The sequence below is a fragment of the Antechinus flavipes genome, chromosome 2 (assembly GCF_016432865.1).
Source record: "Antechinus flavipes isolate AdamAnt ecotype Samford, QLD, Australia chromosome 2, AdamAnt_v2, whole genome shotgun sequence".
NCBI classification, from domain to species: Eukaryota; Metazoa; Chordata; class Mammalia; order Dasyuromorphia; family Dasyuridae; genus Antechinus; species Antechinus flavipes.
The window spans coordinates 462,481,027-462,502,550 of record NC_067399.1 but is presented as its reverse complement, the minus strand read 5'-3'; the positions used below and the strand labels follow the sequence as shown (position 1 = coordinate 462,502,550).

At 35.4% G+C, this 21,524-nt stretch overlaps 1 protein-coding gene across 1 annotated transcript in view; it reads left to right on the top strand.

The window, feature by feature from the left end:
- C5 (complement C5) overlaps positions 1 to 21,524 on the top strand; it is a 116,898-nt gene that overhangs the window by 7,815 nt on the left and 87,559 nt on the right. Inside the window, exons 6-11 of the mRNA XM_051979541.1 lie at positions 4,189 to 4,271; positions 5,881 to 5,971; positions 7,911 to 8,025; positions 10,163 to 10,289; positions 17,582 to 17,697; positions 20,098 to 20,283. Of these exons, the coding sequence (XP_051835501.1) occupies positions 4,189 to 4,271; positions 5,881 to 5,971; positions 7,911 to 8,025; positions 10,163 to 10,289; positions 17,582 to 17,697; positions 20,098 to 20,283 (718 nt within the window). The remainder of the gene's footprint in view (positions 1 to 4,188; positions 4,272 to 5,880; positions 5,972 to 7,910; positions 8,026 to 10,162; positions 10,290 to 17,581; positions 17,698 to 20,097; positions 20,284 to 21,524) is intronic.

Sequence of the window (21,524 nt, the reverse complement as noted above, 5' to 3'; positions counted from 1 at the left end):
AAATTATTTTTGCTTTTTATTAAAATAACTATTGATATAATTATTGAATATATGTATGCATACAAATATATGTTTACATATATATTTATACATATACAGATATGTATAACTGCTAGAGGCAGCCATGTGCTTAATAGAAAGAAACTGAACCTGGACTCAGGGAGTTCAAATGAAGCCTCTCATAATGATTAGATATGTAAATTTGGACAAATCACTTAACCTCTGCTGTAGGTTTCTCATGTGAAGACATTCCTCATCATAAAATTGGGGATAATAATGGCATCTATGTCCTAGGACTGTTGTAAGAAACAATGAAATAATAATTGTAAGGTACTTAGTCCAAGTCCTGGCACATAGTAGTTCTTTATCTTTCTCTTTATTCCCCCATATAAATATTAAGTATTTCAGGCTGTTTTGCTTGTTTGGCTCTATGACTTTATGTAGTGTGTTCCCTATGAGAAAGCTCGCTCTAACGATGGAGATCTATAATTGACAACCTGGGCCACTGAGTCAGTGTAGGGGAAATGATTTCATTTCTCTATGAGGCACGGAATACGAAGTTCAAATTTTGCTCATATGTATACTGGCTGTGCAATCTAGACCATGCAGGGGGCCTCAAACTACGGCCGAGGGCCAGATGCAGCAGCTGAGGACGTTTATCCCCCTCACCCAGGGCTATGAAGTTTCTTTATTTAAAGGCCCACAAAACAAAGTTTTTGTTTTTACTATAGTCTGGCCCTCCAACAGTCTGAGGGACAGTGAACTGGCCCCCTATTTAAAAAGTCTAGAGTAAGTCACTTAACTCTTAGTGCCCTAGGTTCTTAAGTTGTAGATATTTTTATATAATTATACTTTAGTTAAAAATGGATGACAATGTTTTCATGTGGCTTGGTATCAGAAGTTGTTGCTGTTTAGCTGTATCTGACTCTTCACAACCCTATTTGGGGTTTTCTTGGCAAAAATGCTAGAGTGCCCTTTCCTTTCCTAGCTCAGTAAGTGACCTGCCCAGGCTCACATAGCTAGGAAGTGTCCGAGGTCAGATTTGAACTTGGAAAGATGAGTCTTCCTGACTCCTGGCCTGGAGCTTTATCTACTGTGGCACCTAGCTGCCCTAAGTATCAGAAGATCTGAATTCAAGTTTCACTGGCCATTTTTTGTTATGTGATCATGGCTAAATCACTTCACTTTTCCAGAGTTCACACGTAAGTTTCCTCACATATAAAATGAAGGAGTTGACCTAGCCCACCCCTTCACATCCAGCGCTAACATTTTGTGATTCTTTGCTGCCCATCAATATTACAGAAAATCAGTCATGTGGAGCCACCTAGAGGGGACAAAAAGATAGCGTGACACAAACACATGTAAAACTACCTAAGGCTGGCCCTAGCAAGCTGACATTTTTTTGAAAACCATGACTAATAAAAGTCAGTATCCTGGCAAAAACTACAGCTTGCCTTTCCAACTCTCCTTGCTTAAGGGTGTATTTGAGCCCAGAGAAGTGTGTTTGGAAAAGGATTTTTTTTAAAAGGTGCTTCAGAATATTTTTTTTATCAAAGCCTTAGAATCATTCCAGTGTTGGAACAGATGCCTACTATGCCATGATTAGTCTATAAGGTATGTTCTCTGTTTCTTCCAAACCACTGTTTGGAAATATACAGAAAATAGGCGCTGGGGTGGAGGAAGAAGAGGGAGAAAAGAAAAGAGAGATATAGAAGAGATAGGGGAAAATGAGAGAAGGGAGGGAGAGAAAAGGAAGGAAAAAGAAAAGGAGAGAGAGAGAAAGAGAAAGAGAGATAGACAAAGATAGAGAGAGAGGGAGGAAGAGAGGAAGAGGGAGATGAAGAGACAGAGTCAGAAGGAGAAAGACAGACAGACAGACAGACAGAGAGAGAGAGAGACAAAGAGAGAGACAGAGACAGACAGAGACAGAGACAGAGACAGAGAGAGCGAGCAGTAAACCCTAACATTCACTATTATTAACTGAGCAGATATCACAATAACAATCTCTTTGTGACTTACACAACCTTTTAAAAATTATCTAATAAATCATAGATGGTTTTTGCTCTAAGATGACAGGAGGGGTGCCCTACTAGAAGAAAATCAGAGATCCTTTGTACATACACATACACAATATATACATATTATCTATTAGATGTATCTACATTTGTAATATATTATCTATTAGGATTAGGAAAAATCCCTTTACTAATGCAAGTCTGCATTGTATTTACAATTTATAGTCTTAGAGAACTGTTTAATACATAGAAGTTTAACTGACTTGCCCATTCAGACAACTAGCTCCAAGGCTGATTCTCTATAATGCTATGTTGTTTCATATATATCTAGTATGTATGTAAGTATATAATCTTTTTACATTTACATAGTTTTTAACATTAGAAAATCCATTTTCTTACTTTATTTTTATAATCCTGTGACCGTGGGCATGAGCCCAATTCATTAGTATATCTACCCAGAGAATTTTCTTTTTCATTAAAAAAATGAACCTTTATTAAGCATAAAATCATAAGGGACATTTTAATTCATCAAACAAAATAAAGACACTAAATTGAATTTTAATACTTGGCTGGATTACTTTATAATATAACATGTTTAATACAATATGAGATGTTTAATAATTTTTTGAGATGTTAAAGTGTGCTTGGGCATATTGGTTATGTCCTATACCAACAACTATGGTTGCACTTATGAAAATTTTATTTTTCCCCTTTTATAAGAGACGTGAAACTCAGAAAGATGAACTGATTTAAGTGGCAGAGGAATTGGTTTACAAGATGGAAGGCCTTTTTGGAGTACTAGAGAGGTGTCCTCATTCTTTCTAGCATTACGGTTGGTCTATACCAAAGGACTCCTGAAGTCCTAAAGTCTATATTTTATATTAATTTTTAAAGTTTCTTTTTACCTTTAAAATTTGAGATTCTATGCACTAATATTTTCTATGTAACAAATTTTCTAGTTCAAATTTTATGATTATCTTCAGTTTTACTAAGCTGTGTTCAGTGTTCTACGTTCCATTACTGCTCTAACGTTTTAAAAGTACTGCCAAATGTGATTTTGTGGAAGTTGGAGGAGAGGGGACAGGAAAGGGTGTTAATTTTTTTTTCCTCAGTCCAGCAGAGGGTGCTGGAGTTTCACAGAGTATCCTGAGATTTCCACAACCCTCTCCCCTGTCCCTCTCAGTTTTGGAAATTTGTTGATGGAGGTAGAGAGGGGTGAGAAAGGTCTGGTAGGGAGGGGAAAGTTGGGGGTTTGGTGGAGAGTGTGAAGAAAACTGTGCAACAAAGAGATACTTTGATAATTACACAGTTCTTTGAAAATAAAGAACACTATCTAAATAATAAAGATCCATAGTCCAATAATTCCATATAAAGTCTAAAAATTTTTCACAATTCTAGAATTTCACCATTTGGCAAGCAGTGTTCTATATCAAATGTTTTGGATAACAGCATTATTTATTTTCTAAAGTTTATAATTTATTTTTGAAGTTAGACTTTGAGATTGGCCCACTAATAAAATTTTATTCAATTTAATACACATTTGAGAAGACATTGCTAGGAAACAATGCTACTAGAAAATGAACTTGGTTATTCTGCAGCTTTTTCTTCTTTTATTCTGAAAAATGAATATTTTATTTATGCCCCAAGCCAATCCAGAAAGCCATTACTGACTGTATTAGCCTCAGAAATAGATATTGAATAGTTGAATTCTTAATTGTTGAATGAAGCCTGTACTAGTTGAGAAAGGGAATATGAGACTGTATAAGATTCAGTCTCTTGCCTTAAGAGGAACTTGTCTAATAGAATAAGGTAAGTTTTTCATATAACAACTATTTGTTATGATAAACCATAGCAAATGGAAAGAAGCTATTACTAGTAACATAAATGCAGTACCTTGCAGGCACTGTGCTTTCTGAGTTAAATTGAATAAAAAAGAAAATATAAATTTCTACTATATAGATTTAATTTCACATAAATCCATTATCACACTCAGTATTATTGTTAACTATGTGGAAGATACAAAATATATGTGTGAAATGTATGGTCATATTGATTTTATGTTATTTTTTTCCCATCTAAGAATAAAGTTGTATTTGTTATCTTCTGGGTCAAGATGAGAACTATTATTAATTGATGACAATTCTTAAGTAACTTGGACTATTTTGTTTCCTAGATATGGAGTGTGGACAATTAAAGCCAAATACAAAGAAGACTTCACAACATTAGGCCTTACACATTTTGAAATTAAGGAATATGGTAATTTTCAGCAACTGCTGAGATTTTTTATTATGTTTTAAAGATTTCTTTTAAAATGGTTTGTCTTCCAAAAATTGTAAAATAGTAAGCTACTTTGAAAAAAAAAGAAGCAGGATATCATACTAGGAATAATTATAATAATGATAAATCATATGTTTAAAGTACTTTGTAGCATGTTATGGACTAGGAATCAGGATTCCTGGGTTGTATAATTCTTAGTCTGGCACCAACTCTGTAATCTTGAGGGAACCATTTTAACTTTTTAAGTCTCTTATTTAATCTTTATTAAATAAAGATTATTTATTTAATAATCTTTAATGATTAACTTATTTTTAAAGATGAAAACTTTTCTAATTTTCTAATTCCTACCTTAAATTTTGCTGTAGGAAATAATGGATCACAATCATTTTGTCAAATGGGAGGAATATATATTTTTAAATAACTTTTTATTGACAGAACCCTGCCAGGGTAATTTTTTACAACATTGTCCCTTACACTCACTTCTGTTCCGATTTTTCCCCTTCCTTCCTCCACCCCCTCCCCCAGATGGCAAGCAGTCCTACACATGTTAAATATGCCACAGTATATCCTAGATACAATATATGTTTGCAGAACCGAACAGTTCTCTTGTTGCACAGGGAGAATTGGATTCAGAAGGTATAAATAGCGTAGGAAGAAAAACAAAAATGCAAACAATTTACATTCGTTTCCTAGTGTTCTTTCTTTGGGTGAAGCTGCTTCTGTCCATCATTGACCAATTGAAACTGAGTTAGATCTCTTTGTCAAAGAAATCCACTTCCATCAGAATACATCTTCATAGTTGTTGTTGTTGAGGTATATAATGATCTCTTGGTCCTCATTTCGCTTAGCATCAGTTCATGTAAGTCTCTCCACGCCTCTCTGTATTCATCCTGCTGGTCATTTCTTACAGAACAATAATATTCCATAACATTCATATACCACAATTTACCCAACCATTCTCCAATTGATGGGCATTCATTCAATTTCCAGTTTCTAGCCACTACAAACAGGGCTGCCACAAACATTTTGGCACATATAGGTCCCTTTCTCTTCTTTAGTATTTTTTTGGGATATAAGCCCAGAAGTAACACTGCTGGATCAAAGGGTATGCACAGTTTGATAACTTTTTGGGCATAATTCCAGATTGCTCTCCAGAATGGTTGGGTTCGTTCACAACTCCACCAACAATGCATCAGTGTCCCAGTTTTCCCGCATCCTTTCCAACATTCATCATTATTTTTTCCTGTCATCTTAGCCAATCTGACAGGTGTGAGTGGTATCTCAGAGTTGTCTTAATTTGCATTTCTCTGATCAATAGTGATTTGGAACACTCTTTCATCATTTGAAAATTGTCTGTTCATATCCTTTGACCATTTATCAATTGGAGAATGACTTGATTTCTTATAAATTAGAGTCAATTCTCTATATATTTTGGAAATGAGGCCTTTATCAGAACCTTTAACTGTGAAGATGTTTTTAAGAAGCAAATTTTTCCTATCTTAATAGTCCATCCAGCTATACCAAAAAGCTTTGTGCTTTTAAAATAATATTTCAATTATTTTATGCTTTCTCCATTTTTTATTTTCAGTGATGCCACGCTTCTCTGTATCAATAGAACCAGAAAAGAACTTCATTAGCTACAAAGAATTTGAAGACTTCAGTATTACTATAAAAGCTAAGTAAGTGAATTAATTTTCAAATTTACCAATTTTTAAAAATACATAATCCTATGACATTTCCTTTTGTTTTAAAAAAATGATAGCAGTTATTAGTATATATTGACAGAAAATATATGAGGACAAAAGGAACAAGGAATCAGTAATATTTTAAAACAAATTTGGATTTTATTGGTCACTTTATCTACATAGATTTGAAAACTATTAATGCACTATGTAAGATATTATTTATTCTGTCTGCAGAAAGTATGTTGAGTTCACCAAACTGTTGAGACCATTCATGCAGGGCTCCTTCTTTCATCCCCATCTTCCCTTTGCCATGTCCCCCATTATCTCCCATTTCCCTCTATTTCTAATGAAGTAGTGGCCCTTCTACTTGCCAACGTCACCTCCACTATATGTACTCTTGATCAAGATAAGACTTGATCTTATCCCTTCTTCTCAGCAGTTTTCCTCCATCTTTCCTTATCCACTGGCTCCTGCTGCTTACAAACAAACACAGGTCTCCCCCATCCTTAAAAAAAAATCCTCATTACTTTCTACCATGACGATCAGCTATCATTCTTTATCTCTCTTCTCTTTCTCAGCTAAACATGAAAAAATCATGTACGCTTAGTACTGTCATTTCCTCTCCTTTCATTGGTTATCAAACTCTCAGTAATCTGACTTCCAACCTCATCATTTAACTGAAATTGTCCACTCCAAAATTACCAATGTCCATGGGGATATATATATATCATCTATATAGGCATCTATATAGGCAGTAAGGAAGAGAAATGATAATGTTTTCTAAGCATCACTTGTCAGTTTATATGGTCAACATTAATATATTATATCATAGTAGCTAGGTGAAGCATCCTGGACTTGTGATTTCATTAGTTGAGAGATATGACTGGATCATAGTATCTTAAAGTTAGTTAATTGATTCTTATCTTGATATAACAGGAGTATATAAGTGAAGGCATAATAAACACAAAGTAATATATATGAATCTGGGAGTTCATTAATACAAATATGGAGGACCTTGAGTGAAGACTAAGATGAATAAAATCTTTTTCCCAATGAAGGTTAGCTCCTTCTTTGCAACTTATACTCATAGAAAGTTACTACTAAGGACACTGAAAAGTGAAGATCACATAGTTCAGGGTCACATAACCAGAATATGTCAGAGGCAAATCTTAAATATGGCTTTATCATTAGTTGTCCATTCCCTTTGCCAAACAGTGTATAAATTCACGTTTATATAGCACTTTGAAGTTTAACCATACTAGATAAAATTTATATAAAAGATCTAAAGTATATATAATGCTTTACTTTGATCACAATATACCTGAGAGATAAATAACATTTAGTATATACTATTTCCACCATTTTATAGACCAAGGCTTAGAGAGATGGATCTCTTTGCCTGGAGTCAACCAGTGAACAAGTTAATTATGTCAAAAACCCAGGCTCAATGGGAAGGAAGAAATTTTCTTCATTCATTCACCAGTCAGGATTCTCTAAAACTAGATCTGAATCCTTTTGTGTAATCTTGGGCACATTGAGCTTAGATGGCTCAGTGAAGAGAGTATAGCTAGATTCCAATTAGTGCAAATAATGAATCTTATTAAGTGAGCACATATATTCATCCTAGATTTTGAATCAGAAAGAGCTGAATTCTAATCTTGCTTCAGATACTTTATAAATAACTTAATATTTCTTAAGCCCCATTTCTTGTTCTATAAAACTGAGAACTTCTAAAATCTCTTTCAGCTTTAAATCTATGATCCTATGAACTCTTGGCCTGAATTTTCTTATTTGTTGAATAGAGAAAATAATCTCTGCTTTACACAGTCTATTGTAAGGATCAAAATTTGATGTAATGTTAAATATAGTTTTATTTTATATGAAACTCACTATAGTAACTTTTAAATGGTTTAATTATGTTATCATTTGACAGCTATTTTTATAATAAGAAGGTCTCTGAGGGAGATGTTTATATCAATTTTGGAATAAAAGAAAGTTTAGAAGAAGATAGGAAAGAAATGATGCATAAATCAATGCAGCAGGCACAGGTAAGATGCTACAATAATATTTTCACAAAATGAAATGTGTATTTATTTGTTATACATATTTTTATATAGGCATGGTATGGTCTTTATACATGTAATCATATACATAGAATAATAGAGTTTTAGAGGTATTTGAATGGAATGACAGAGGTGTTTGAGTAATACTATAACAAACATGAGATCATGCATGAAGGCTATGGAAAATCATTTAGACAAATGTGGAGATCCTTGAATGAAAACTATAAAATGCAAGGAGAACTGGAAACAACTGAATTAGGATATCTGGGTTGTAGTTCTGATCCAGGTTTTAATTTGCTAGTGTGATCCTGTCCAAATTACTTCCCTTTTCTGGATCCAAGTTCTTCTGTATTAGACTAGATAACCAAGATGACCCTTTCAGTTATAAAATTCTATGATCTTTATAAAAGTGAAATTAAGGCATTTTTCAGATAATTCTAGATAATTCTACTTAGAATAAGCCTTTATGAGACTGGTTTCTAACAAATTGTCTCCCATGCAAATGCAAAAATTATACAAAATTAATTGATAGATACGAGGACAGAGTTAATTTTTCTCCATGATCTTCTAATTATTGATATCATCGGACATGAAACAGAGGAACATATGCTTACTAAAGGTGTTTACCACTGTCATGGAAAATGACTCAGGCAAGTCACAGGAAAAAGCCATCTGTTTTAACTGATGCAGTCCTCCAGATTCTCCTGTTTGCAGATATCCCTGACCAAATTCATCAATCCCCCAAATACTGCAAGGTCTTCTTTATGCCATTCATGGCCAATATAAAAAGACTATTATAATAATCCATATAGAAGACAAAAAATGTAAAAGAAGGATACCTATTATTAAGACTACAATATGCAGTTGGATTGACAACATATTGAGTTAGTCTACCAATACACATGTCTTGGTCTTGGACATTATAGATAGAGATTGAAGTGGACTCAAAGTTGATAGAAAGAAGAGAGTAAGTTAGATTGCATTTTGTTAGTGTGTAGTGCTCTTGAAGTTCCTAAAATGCTCTCTGAAACAAAACCTGATCATTTAGTACCAATATGCTTCTGGGAATGCTATATCACTACAATGTAAGAAATAATATAACATCAAAAGAATCAGAACTTTAGGTAGATACATAGAGCTCATAAATTGGCTATAGAATATAGAAATGAGGGACTGCTAAGAATTTATTAACAAGTGGCTTAAAATTTGTTCTTTAGGAAATTTTTGATAAGAAAAGGAAAGCAGGTCTCATGAGAAGTGAGGGATGGTGAACAGATGGGCAGACTGAGCGCTCCTGTACCAGTAGAAAGTTAAAAGATAAAGAAGAAGGGATCTACTGTAATTGGCAGATTTCCTTTTTTTTTATTCATGAAATAATGACAAGAATTAGTTGCAAGCCACATCATGGAGATGAGATCACAGTCCGTGGAAGTATTAATGTGTTCTTATCATTTATATTTTTGAAAAGTTTTATATTTGAATATTATAAATATTTTAGACAAATCAGATTTAATTATGTATTCAATTTTCCACTTTTTTTTGCTAATGTAGACTTGATCAGTGCTTGAAAAAGGAACTACTTTAATTTTTTGTGATATTAACCTTATGTTATAGGTTTCTTAAATTTATTCAGTTGCCCCCCAGAGCCATTCTATTTCAAAGGCAATATCCTGGATTTGCTACACTGTCACTTGGCAGAAGACAGTTATTGAATTTTGGATTCATATTCTAAATAGAAAACAGCAGTTTTGTGGCATCAATTTCAGTTGGGGGAAGGATACAGGGTCTTTCTTAGCTAACAAAGCAAATTAGTGTGGAGTTGCATCAAGGCATATAGTCTGATAAGAAGCCAATATGAGGGAAGGCTGAATATTAATTAAGTCAAACTTCAAAGTACACTCACCATATAGAACTGGGGCAGTATTCCTTAATGTTTACCTCTATGTACTGTATTATCATATGACTGCTAATTGTGCTAAGAGCTGCTCAAAATGGACTCTTATTTACCTTTATAATTATATATAATATAATATAAATTTACCTTTATAATAATATAATATATAAATTACCTTTATAATGTGGCAATATTACACATTATTTTTTGGTCTCTTTTGAAAAACAGATGATAAATGGAATCACAGAAGTCACATTTAACAGTAAGAAGGCAATTGAAGAATTATCATATCGAAGCCTGGAAGACTTAAATAATAAATACCTGTATGTGACTGTCACAGTCCTGGAGTCAACAGGTAAGAGTTTGACATTTTGTGCCAGAATGAGTGAATGTGATTAAATATTTGGATATCACATAGGAGTAGCATAAAGCATGACATCAACGTCAAAAAAAATCTGTTATGTATTGAGAGCAAGCTCTAACAGAAGAGTAGAGGAAAGTGTTGTGTACCCAGAAAATAGTAAGATTTATGTGTTGGGTGAAATCTCTCTATAAAATTTATGAAGAAGTATTTTACAGAATGATTAAGAGAATTTGATTATGAACTGCTCTTGTTCTGATAGGATCCCAGATGTACAAAATATTAGCATCTATCAATAAACTATAAACATAAATTATATATGTACATATTCTTACATGAATAAAAGAGAAACAGTATGAACAGATGCTACATTTCTATTATTATTTTATAAATTCAGGAGTCCCAAGATGACACGATTGAAAGATAAAAGGTGACCTTAGAGATGATATAATTTAATCCTCTATTTAGGGACATAAAGATATTGAGACTCAGAGAAGAGGAAGTCATATACCCAAAGTCATTGAGGTAGTAAGTAGCAGAGGCAAGATTCTAAGTAATCTGACTTTAAATCCCTTGTTCTTTCCATGACATTACTCCGTGATCTCTTCAAAATGACACAATTGGTTAGTGGTAGAGCTGTGTTCCAGAAACAACTGTGGATTTAATAGAATAAGGAATGCATTTACATAGTACATAGTGTCTGTAATATAATAAGCTCTTAAATGCCTGTTGACTGGTTGGTTACATATTTTCTCTGTAGTTTATAATTAGGTTTTGAAAAATAGAATTTCTGTATCTTTAATATGAGAGAATTGGAGTTGTTCTTTTAGGACTCATCCAGCTATTATATTCTTTTTTTTTTTTTAACACTATATATTCTAAGGTCCCTTCTAACACTAACATATCAGGTTCTGTGTTCTTACATTCTGTGTTCTAGGTTTCCTTCTAATTTAGCATACTAATTCTCACTGTCCTTTATTTCACATCATATGATAAGATCTCTTCCAGTTGTAGACTAGATATGTCTTCCCTCACACTCCACACCTCTGCCACTTGTTTCTAAAAGCAATGCATTTTAACTTCTGTAAATCAATCAATAAACAAACATTCATTAATCACCTACTATACGCCAATCATTATGATAAACAGCAGTGATACAAATACATAAGGGAAACAGACCCTACCATCATGGAGCTTAAATTATTATGAGAGAACCAATATGTACATATATGTGTATATAAGCAATATTTTTTTTTTAAATGACAAGAGAATCACAGGAAAGAAGACACTGGTAGTTGTGGGAATCAGGAAAGACCAGGAAGAATGTACAGTTTGAGTTGAGTTTTGAAGAAAACCAAAGATATCAAGAGAAAAAGAAAGAGGTGAAGTGGAATTACATTCCCCAGCATGAGAAACAAGTGCAAGGATGCAGAGATGGGAATTGAAATATCATGTCGAAGGAACAACAAGTGGGTCACTTTAGTTGGACTGCAGATTCTGTAGAAGAGAGTGCTGGGTAGTAAGACTAAAGAAAAGTAAGAAAAATCAGTATTATAAAGAAGTACAGATATCATTCTGTTTCTCTCTCTCTCTCTCTTTCTCTCTCTCTGTTTCTCTCTCTCTCCCCCCTCTCTTTCTCTTTCTCTCCTTTTCTCTCCCTCTCTCCCCTTCTCTCCTCTTCTTTCTTCTACTTCTCTCTCTCTCTCTTTCTCTCTCTCTCGCTGCCTGTCAAAGAACCCCGTGAAGTTCTCGGGCGCTTCTGTCAATCACTGCCAGCACCTCCCTTCATTCATTCATTCATTCTCAGGGGGCGGAGCTAGAAGGTACAACAGAAGCCCTCCAGTAGCCGAACAAGTATTCCCGAATCCCTCGCTGAAGGCCTTGGAGCCTTAGCTTAGAGACTCCCAGTTAGGAGAGCTCGGGCAGCCCATTCCACGTGCTCACTCCTTTAGCAAACATTGATCGAGCCCCTACCGCTTAAAGCGTCTGTATTGGGAGGGGCATTGGGGGTGAAAGAGTAAAACAAAGAAACTGAAACTCTTGCCCTCCTGGAAGGATGTAGTAGTGAAGAAAGGAAACTTACTAACCGTGGTCACTTTCATGTGGAATATGCCATGACCCTGAACGGGCAGGCGGCTCTTGCTACGATCGCTCCGGATCGACCCTTGAGAAAAAGGGGCCTGACATCCTCTTCATCCATTACCACCGCCACCACCCACAGACGAGCTGCCACCCTTCCAGCTGATTACAACTGTGAAAATAAGATGCGGACAGAGCTTGACCCTATCTACCCCTGGCTGGTGAAACGGTGTAGCCGTCTATCCTCCCTGCATCTCCCAGGTGAAATGCCCCTTGACCTGCTCAAACAGGAAAAGGCCCGGATTTCCCCACGGAACTCCAGCCGGCACTTCTCAGCTCAGAATGACAGATTATGCCCAGATAATACAAAACTCCGAGAACAAGAAGTCAGATTCTCACCTGCAGTTGGGAGTATCTTTCTGGAACCAGGCCCCCCAGAGGCCCCCTGGGCCAGCCCAGGTCCACAGCATGCAATGCTTGCAGCCCTTGCAGGAAGGACTCAAGACAGAAACAGAAGGCAGTTCTGGCTGTTCCAGTGGTCAGCTTCTGCCTGATTTGGGGCCTCCACAGATCCAGGGGCCAGGGGCCTACATCACTCCCAGTCAGATGATCGGACAGCCCCCAGACCAAAGATCATCAGCCTCCTCCCCTCCTAGGCGCTCAGCCAGGTCCCATCCCAAGGCCAAGAGAAGGCTTACTTATAACCCTTGATGGGCCCTGGCCCTGGCCCCTGCCCCTGCTCCCGTCCCCGCTCCCCCCAGAGGTCTGGTCCCATGCTGGCTACTTTTGCCTTACTGATCTTGTGACCCTGATTTAGTCAGTTCCCATTCCTTAACCTCAGTATTCTTCTCTTTAAAATGAGAGGCTTCTTAAATGATCCTTGAGGTCTCTAACTGTTCACAATATGTAATCCTTTGCATTGCTCTCTTTTAAAATTGGAAAATAAAGGGATGTCCCCATGGGGGAAAAAAAAAAGAAGTATAGCTATCAAACAGAGGAGTTTATATTTGATCTTAGAGATCAGTAGAATTTTTGAGTAGGAGGAGGCAGAAAGAGTCATAAGGCAACATTGTAGAGGGCTAGAACTCTGGAGAAGTATATTTGAAACAAAGTGTTAACTCATTGGAATTGATGAGATGATGGTTCTCTAGTTCACATATATATTAATACTTCATATGGTAATGTAATGGTTCTCCAGTTCACACATATTCAGTATGCTGTAATAATGTAATTATACTAGGGTATAGAAGGGCTAAGAAGGATTCGAAATGAGACATTCTGTCTTTGACTATCCTCCTGGTGGCTCTCTTGCCTCCTACACTCCTCCACTAAGATCAAAACTAGACCAGAATAAGGACTAAAGATTCTATTTCTGATCATTCTCGTGGGATCTATCCTGCTGAGACCAAGGACCTGCAGAATGACCTCCAGAAAGCTAGCCCAAACATTACACAACACCAATTAAGAGAACATTAAAGTAGTTTAAGACAGAGGTGCTGAAAGCTTGAACTGGGTGGTGGTTGTTTGAGTATAAGGAAAGATGAGATATGGGGACAGAAATGACAGTTTTGGCCAATTAATTGGATATGTGGGATAAATGAAAGTGAGGAGTAGAGGGTGATTTTGAACTCCAAAGATTGGGAAGAAGTGATAACCTAAGCAGTAACAGAGAAATGTGGTAGAATTATGAGTTTTGCCAGAAAGATAAAATTAAGAATGTAAGAGAGGAAGGAAAAAGGTAGCCAAGGACAGAGCCTTGGAATATACCCACAGTTAGTGGTTGTGACATGGATAAAGAATCAATGAGGAGTCTGAAAAAAAATAGTCAGACAAGCAGGGGAATCATGAGAGAAAAATATTACAAGAATCCAGACAGAAGAACATATCTAATAATCAATAATTATCAGATGCTGAAGAGAAATCATTAAGAAATCATTACATTTGACAGTTGAGATAATTGGTAACTTTGGACAGAAAGCATTTTCAATTGAGAGACTACAAGCCAGATTGTAGATAGTTTAGAAGAGAGTGAGAGGAGAGGAGATGGAGGTACCAAGTTAAGTAAAGATGATATTTTTAGAAAGTTTACCTGAAAAATGGAGAAGAGATATAGAATAAAAATAAGCAGAACTAGTGGGACTCAAATGAGTTTTTTTTTTCAAAAAATGGAGAAGCATGTTTTTATACAACAAAAAAAGGAATCACTAGCTAGGGGATGATTGGATAATAAAGGGGATAGGGATAATTGTAAAGACAATTTGCTATAGAGAATAGGAGGAATGAATACATATAGAGGATTTGGTCTTAGGAGAAGAGTCACTTCATCTTCAGGTCAGAAGTAAAGGGGGGAAAAGGGAGATATTTTCAAGTAGGAATGAAATGAGAAAGAGGAGAAAAAGCTGTTGAAGCAATTAGTCCAAATTTTTTTTTAATAAAGCATGAGTCAAGGACTTCAGCTGAGAAGGCACTGGGCAGTAGTGCTATGAAAGACCTTTCTTATTACTCCACTAAAACTGTCCTTGTTAGAAATACCTCTTAGTTTTTCCTAATCAAATCTAGTGACCATTTATCTGGTCTTCTTTGTATTGCTAGGATGAATTAGCTTTCTGTGTTTATATACTTTCTCACTAATTCCTAATTTTTTTCCCTTGAAAGAAAAAAAATACATCTCATAATTCTTCTGCCACCCTGTCATAGAGTCTTAGATATAGAAGGTGCTCAATTAATGTTTGTTAATAGTTCTTGTTATACAATCATTTAATACTATTGGTCACCTTTTTAAGAAAAGGGTTGACCTCTCCCTATCGTATTTGTATTAATTCCTTTCTAAACCCATCCAAAGTTTACTCTTTGACTCTGTTCTTTCATTTTTAATTTCATTATTCAGAGAGCTCATTTATCCTCCTTGCTTCAATGATCTATATGGCACTAACTTCTACATTTACATTTTCAGGCATTAATTTTTCATCATTTTTCTCTGGAGAAAAAACACTTGAATGACTTGAAATTTACCATATATTTGGATATACTTGCAGATAGCTTGCTGGGTTTTTCTGTCCACCTCAAGTATCTTCTACTCCAGTATATCTTCAACTCAGTCACCAGAATGATTTTTTTCTGAAGCCTAGCTCTAACCATGTCATACCCACCTTCTTCCCGCAATAAACTCCAGTGCCTCCCTTTCACCATTAGGGTGAAATAATTAATTCTCTTTTTGTCATTCATAACTTACCCACTCCATACCTTATCCTCCTCTTTCTCCCAATCCCTTTTATACTTTGATCCAGTGATTCTGGCCTCTTTGTTGTCCCTCAAACAAGACACTCTATCTCCTTATTCTGGGCATATTTACTGAAAGCATTTCCCTCTGTTGGGGTTTTGAGGTGCCAAAATGCAGAACCAACAAAAATATATTGATGTTTCAGACTCCCCACACGGGCCACCAAAATGATAGGGTTTAGAGTGTGACTCCCAAAACATGTTGGATTATAACTCAAAGTCACAGGTTATCTCAAAATAATTTATAAGTTTGGAGCTTCTCCAAATCAAGAGGCAAAGATTTTATTACTCTGCTAACAGCAGCTAAATCTTGAAGGGTTTTTTTAGTAAGGAAAGGGGATTTTTAGAAATTAACAAGAGGAAAAACAAGTTCCCTAGCAGAACTCATAATTAACCAGAAGGAAGGCGGCCATTAAGAAGGAAACTACCTTTAAGATGTGACAAGTTCCTAATAAATTCGTTTTTTGTTGTTTTATTTTGCCTCCATAAGGCAAGCTAATCCTAAAAAGGATTTAGAGAGTTAGTAGGAATTATGCCATTGACTGGCAGGTTAAATTCCTAAAAAAGTTTAACAAGCAGACTAACCCTAAAAAGGAGGTAGCTATGACAAGAAGAAAGATGTCATAAAGTGGGGATTAAACCACTGATTGGCAGGCTAACCCTAAAAACGAGTTAGAATCCTAATAGGCATTAGTGGTCCTTTTATAGAGGAAATATAACCTGAGGAGTGACATCATATCTTGTCTTTTTGATTGGATATAGTAACAGGGATGGTAGTTTTGTCAATGCAAAGAATTCAGCCAAGAATTTTACCAAAGACTTCAACCAACTTTTCTTGTATCCTCAGATGTTAGCACAATGCCTGGCACATAGTAAGCACTTAATGAATGTTTATTGAATGACTGCTTGCCATTTTCTTCTAAAACTACATCTCTCTTCAGCTTCCTCATCTGTTAAAAGCACTACCATTCAGTATGTATTATTTATTTTGCTTAGACATTAACTTGGAAATGTTTCATTGGTTGTTTCATTCCATTGGTTGGAATCCAGTTGTTTTACACATGTGCTTTCTCAGATGAACAGTAAAATTGTTGAGGACAGGAAACTTGTCTTCTGCTTTCCTCATTCATTCAGCTAAATAGTTAATGAGTATTTATTAAGTGCTTACTATACTCTCAACATTGTGTTGAGTGCATTGAGAGAATATACAAGAAAATAAACACATATGCCCTGCTCTGATGGAACTTAAATAACATAATCACAAAATGGCTGGATTTTTAGTCAAAAGATCTAAGTCCAAATCCCAGCTCTGCTATTTATGATGTGTATGATCTTGGGCTAGTTAATTAACTATTCCTAACTTTAATTTCAACTCTTAAGTGTGGGGATTGAGCTGGAACTAAGGATTCTTCCAACTTCAGATCTATGTTCTTATCATTCAGTTGATCAATCAGTCAATCAAACATTTATTAAATATCCACTACACATCAGGAAATATTCTCAGTGCTATGAAGGATCTTACAACTTATTGGTCCTCTGTTCTATGAATAAAAATAATATATACTGAAACAGCTTTGATGCAAGACTGAATTAAAAAGTCCCAGAAGAAAGGTATAACATACTACATTAATTCAGCAATTCAATAAACATTTATTGTTGATAATATATAAAACATTGTGCTAAGCTAAGGCTACCAAGACAAAAAAAATGAAGCAATCCCCGGCCTCCAAGAACTTACATTCTACTGGGCTCTACAATATATAAGTAAAAGAAGAAGGACCTACATCTGGCATGTGGGTTATGGAAAATATAGAAAATAGAGATAGAGGGAATATCTAGGAAGATCATTCCATTCCATTGTACATTATAAAAACATTCCAAGGATGGGAGATAATATTATTTATAAATGCTTATTGATTGATTATTAGGTGGATTTTATGAAGAAGCTGAAATACCTGGAATTAAATATGTCCTGTCTCCTTATGAATTGAATTTAATTGCTACTCCTCTTTTCTTGAAACCTGGGATACCATTTCCCATCAAGGTAAGATGATTTTTGAGTACATAGCTGTATTAAAAGTATGTAAATGTACCTCCTTCTACCTTGATGTGGAAGGCATTGAAAAGGGGGATGAAATAGAAAAAAAATGAGGCAAGAATGTAAGAAATAAAGAGTTTATAAAATAGCTAATTATCTTCTGCACAGAGTTTTATTGTTTAGTGGGTTTTCAGTCATGTCTGACTTTTTATATTCCCATTTGGGGTTTTCTTGTCAAAGATACTGGAATGGTTTCGCATTTCCTTCCCTAGATTATTTTACAGCTAGGAAACTAAGGCAAAAAAGGTTAAGTGATTTGCCATGTTCACTTGGCTAGTAAGTGTCTGAGGCCATATTTGAATTCATGAAGATAGGTCTTCCTGACTCCAAATCTGGCAGTCTATCCACTGCATCATGTAGGTGGCCTTCTGCACAAAATATTTATGTACATACATACACATGTGCATATATATACACACAGAGGCACATATACACAATAGTACAATATTCATATATACACATAGGCAACACATATATGCACATAAATACATGAATACTTACATAACACATATGTCTACCTTCTAAATGGAATTGGACTAGATGTGGAGCAAGAAGAGAACAAGGAACACCACTGTGTTCTCTAGGACGGGGAAGGGAGTAAGCCTTTATTTACTACAGGAATGGGAAAACTCTGGCCCAGATCCAGCAGCCCCTGAATACTAAGAAACAACATCAGATATACTGGCAGTTATAAAAATTCCATATCCTTTAAAAGTCTTTAGCAGTCAATTCCTATAAAACCATTAAGGTGGAAATGCTTTCAGAAAAAATACAAAATTTATCTTTCTTCTGTCTTTTCTATTTCTTTCAGTCTTCCCACATATTTCTCTGAATGTGTCTTTTGAATGTTTCTTTCCTTGTACATGTCTTGCCACACACATATATTTGAATACATTGTCTGCAGGCCTCTCTATCCCTTTGTGTAATTTTCTGTGTCTTTTAGTCTCTTCTATGTTTCACAATTTGTTTCTCTCACCATGTCTGGCTCTATCTTGCCTTTCTCTATTTCTCTATCTTCCATTCTTTCTTCCTCTCTTCTTCCTCCCTTTGTCCCTTTCCTTTAAATACTCAGAATATCGAGCAGGCATTTTTATAAATTGAATTTAATTTATTGGCTATAATGTTGTAGAGAATTAGGTGGCACAGTGGGTACCTGTTCCTAGAGTGCCTAGAGGCACATGAAGAGTTCAAATATGGCCTCAGGTATTAGCTTTGTGTTACCCTGGGAATGTCCTTTAACCTCTGTCTGCTTGAGTTACTTCAACTATAAAATAGGGATCATTACAGTACCTACTTCCCAGGGTTGTTGGAAAGATCAAATTAGATAGTATTCGCAAAGCACTTAGCACAGTGCTTGACACATAGTAGTTCTTAATAAATACTTGTTTTCTTTCTTATATTCCCAGTCTTCATTTTAAAAATGGGTAGGATGTTATATTTTTACTCTCTAATAACCCATATAGCACCTCCCCCCAAAAACTTCCTTATACTAAATTGGGTTTTTTTTTAAGCCTCTCTCATTTTTTTAAAAAAGGTATATTCAGTCTCAATTTCTTATTTAAAAATTTATACATTTATTCTAGTTGAGTCCTTAGCCCTTTCATGGAAATTTAGTGCATATTTGCCAGGGAGTAAGATGGAAGGGGAAAAAAACTAATTGTTATAATTTTGTCTTCCAGGGATTTCATTCTCCCTATTATTCAAGACTAAATTGGGTAAAAGAAAGACTGCTATTGTCAGATATCAGAGCTGTTTATCTACTGATTCTCTAGTCTATTCTTTTCTTAGTATGAAAGTCATGTCATATGGTGACAATAAGTATTTATTAATGCCCACTATGTGTCAACACTGAACTGAGTGTTGAGGCTAAAAACAGTTCCTGCTTTCCAGAAGCTTTCAATCTAATAGAGGAGATAGCAAGCAAATAATCAAGTGAATCAAGGACAATGATTATAAATGAAAATAGTAAAGAGAATAATAGATGAGGCGTCAAGAGATAGGGGTTCTAATTCTTCAAGCAATTTATTGGATATTTTTTATGTTCCATCTTCTTAACATACAGGGAAGATGTTAGACTAGATGGTCTTTAAATTTCCTTCCAGCCTTGCCAAATTGTGAAATATTATTGTGATTTCCTGGAGTCTCCAAAACAGAGTGTCTATTTAAAAAGGATTAAATAATTAATTTCTCTTGCTATTAAGTTGAGGAGCCTTCTATTTAATCAAATAGTAAGCATTTTGGCCTATGAAATAGGAAGGTAGCAGAATAGTTAGAGAACTAAGGGTTCTGTATGCTTTAAAAGAAATAGTATCCCTTCAACTATGTTTTGGTCCTTCTGGTACACAGGTTCAGGTGAAGGATCCACTCAACCAGTTTGTAGGAGGGGTTGTGATAACCCTGAAAGCAAACGCAATTGATGAAAATCAGGAAGTGACCCAAAGAGAGCCTCAGAAAAGCACCACCAATCAAAATAATGGAGTAGCTTTGTTTGTGGTTAATCTTCCGTCTCAAGTGACAGCGCTGGAGTTTAACGTGAGTAGAATTCTCCTAACGGTTGTGCTTTCTAGTACAGTATGTACTTTCTGACTTGTGTGTTTTGGCTGGTGTGCAAAACAGATGGGAAATTTTTATACATGAGGCAAGTGAACAGCTCTGCAATTTTACATTAAACATGTGGGAATGGGAGCCACAGTTTAGTTGGCTGAACAAATCTTAAGGGGTATAAATTCATCAAATGTACTTAGTAAATAATTTCTTCTCTTGCCATCCCCTGTCCTTACAAGCCTCAGAAGAAGTCTGATGAAATGGTGGTTATGAAGAGTGGAGGTTTAAATTCTAAAATGTTATAATTCTAAGTAGTAGCCTCTATTTTCCCCCATTAGTTGTCCCTTACTATGATGGGGTGGAGGAGAGGGAGAAAGTCTAAATGATTTTTCTCTCTCCCCTCCTCCTTTCCTTTTCCCTTTTCTTTCCTCCTCTCCCTCTCTTCCCTCTCTTTTCCTTCTTTCTCCTGCTCTCTGGGACCAGTGGGGAAGCTAGCTTATAAAAGCAATTGTTAAATTTTCAGTGAGAGCATTTACCACTCATAAATCAGCAAATGCTACAAAATTAGGACTTGATTTATTTTTTCATTAATTGTTTCATTTTAACCAAGTGATGGAGAAAATGTCAATAAGACAGATTAAATTTAAAAGTGTATGGCAGGTAGTTGCCATGATCACTTCCATAGACAATATATGGCAGATAGTTGACATGGTCACTTCCATAGACAATATAAAATATATAAAGTTCTGGGCAAAATTCAAAGCACTGTAGAGATGTCCCTTATTAGTATTTATTATTATTCTTTTGCTTACCAAAGCAAATGCTGATCTGGCTGCTTGCTTCTACTCTGTGGAGCTTTATTTATTTATTTATTTTTAATGAGCATTACTTTATGAATCATGTTGGGAGAGAAACGTCAGAACAAAAGGGAGAAAACCATGAAAGAGGGGGAAAACAGAAGAAAGAAGTGAACATAGCATGTGTTGATTTATATTCAAATTCTATAATTCTTTTTTTGGATACAGATAGCATTTTCTATCCAAAGCCTATTGGGATTGCTTTGGATCACTGAACCATCGAGAAGAGCCAAGGTCTTTCATAGTTGATCATCGCACATTCTTGCTTTTATTGTGTACAGTGTATTCCTGGTTCTGCTTGTTTTGCTCAGCATTAGTTCATGTAAATCTTTCCAGGTCTTCCTAAAATCAGCTTGTTCATAAATTTTTATA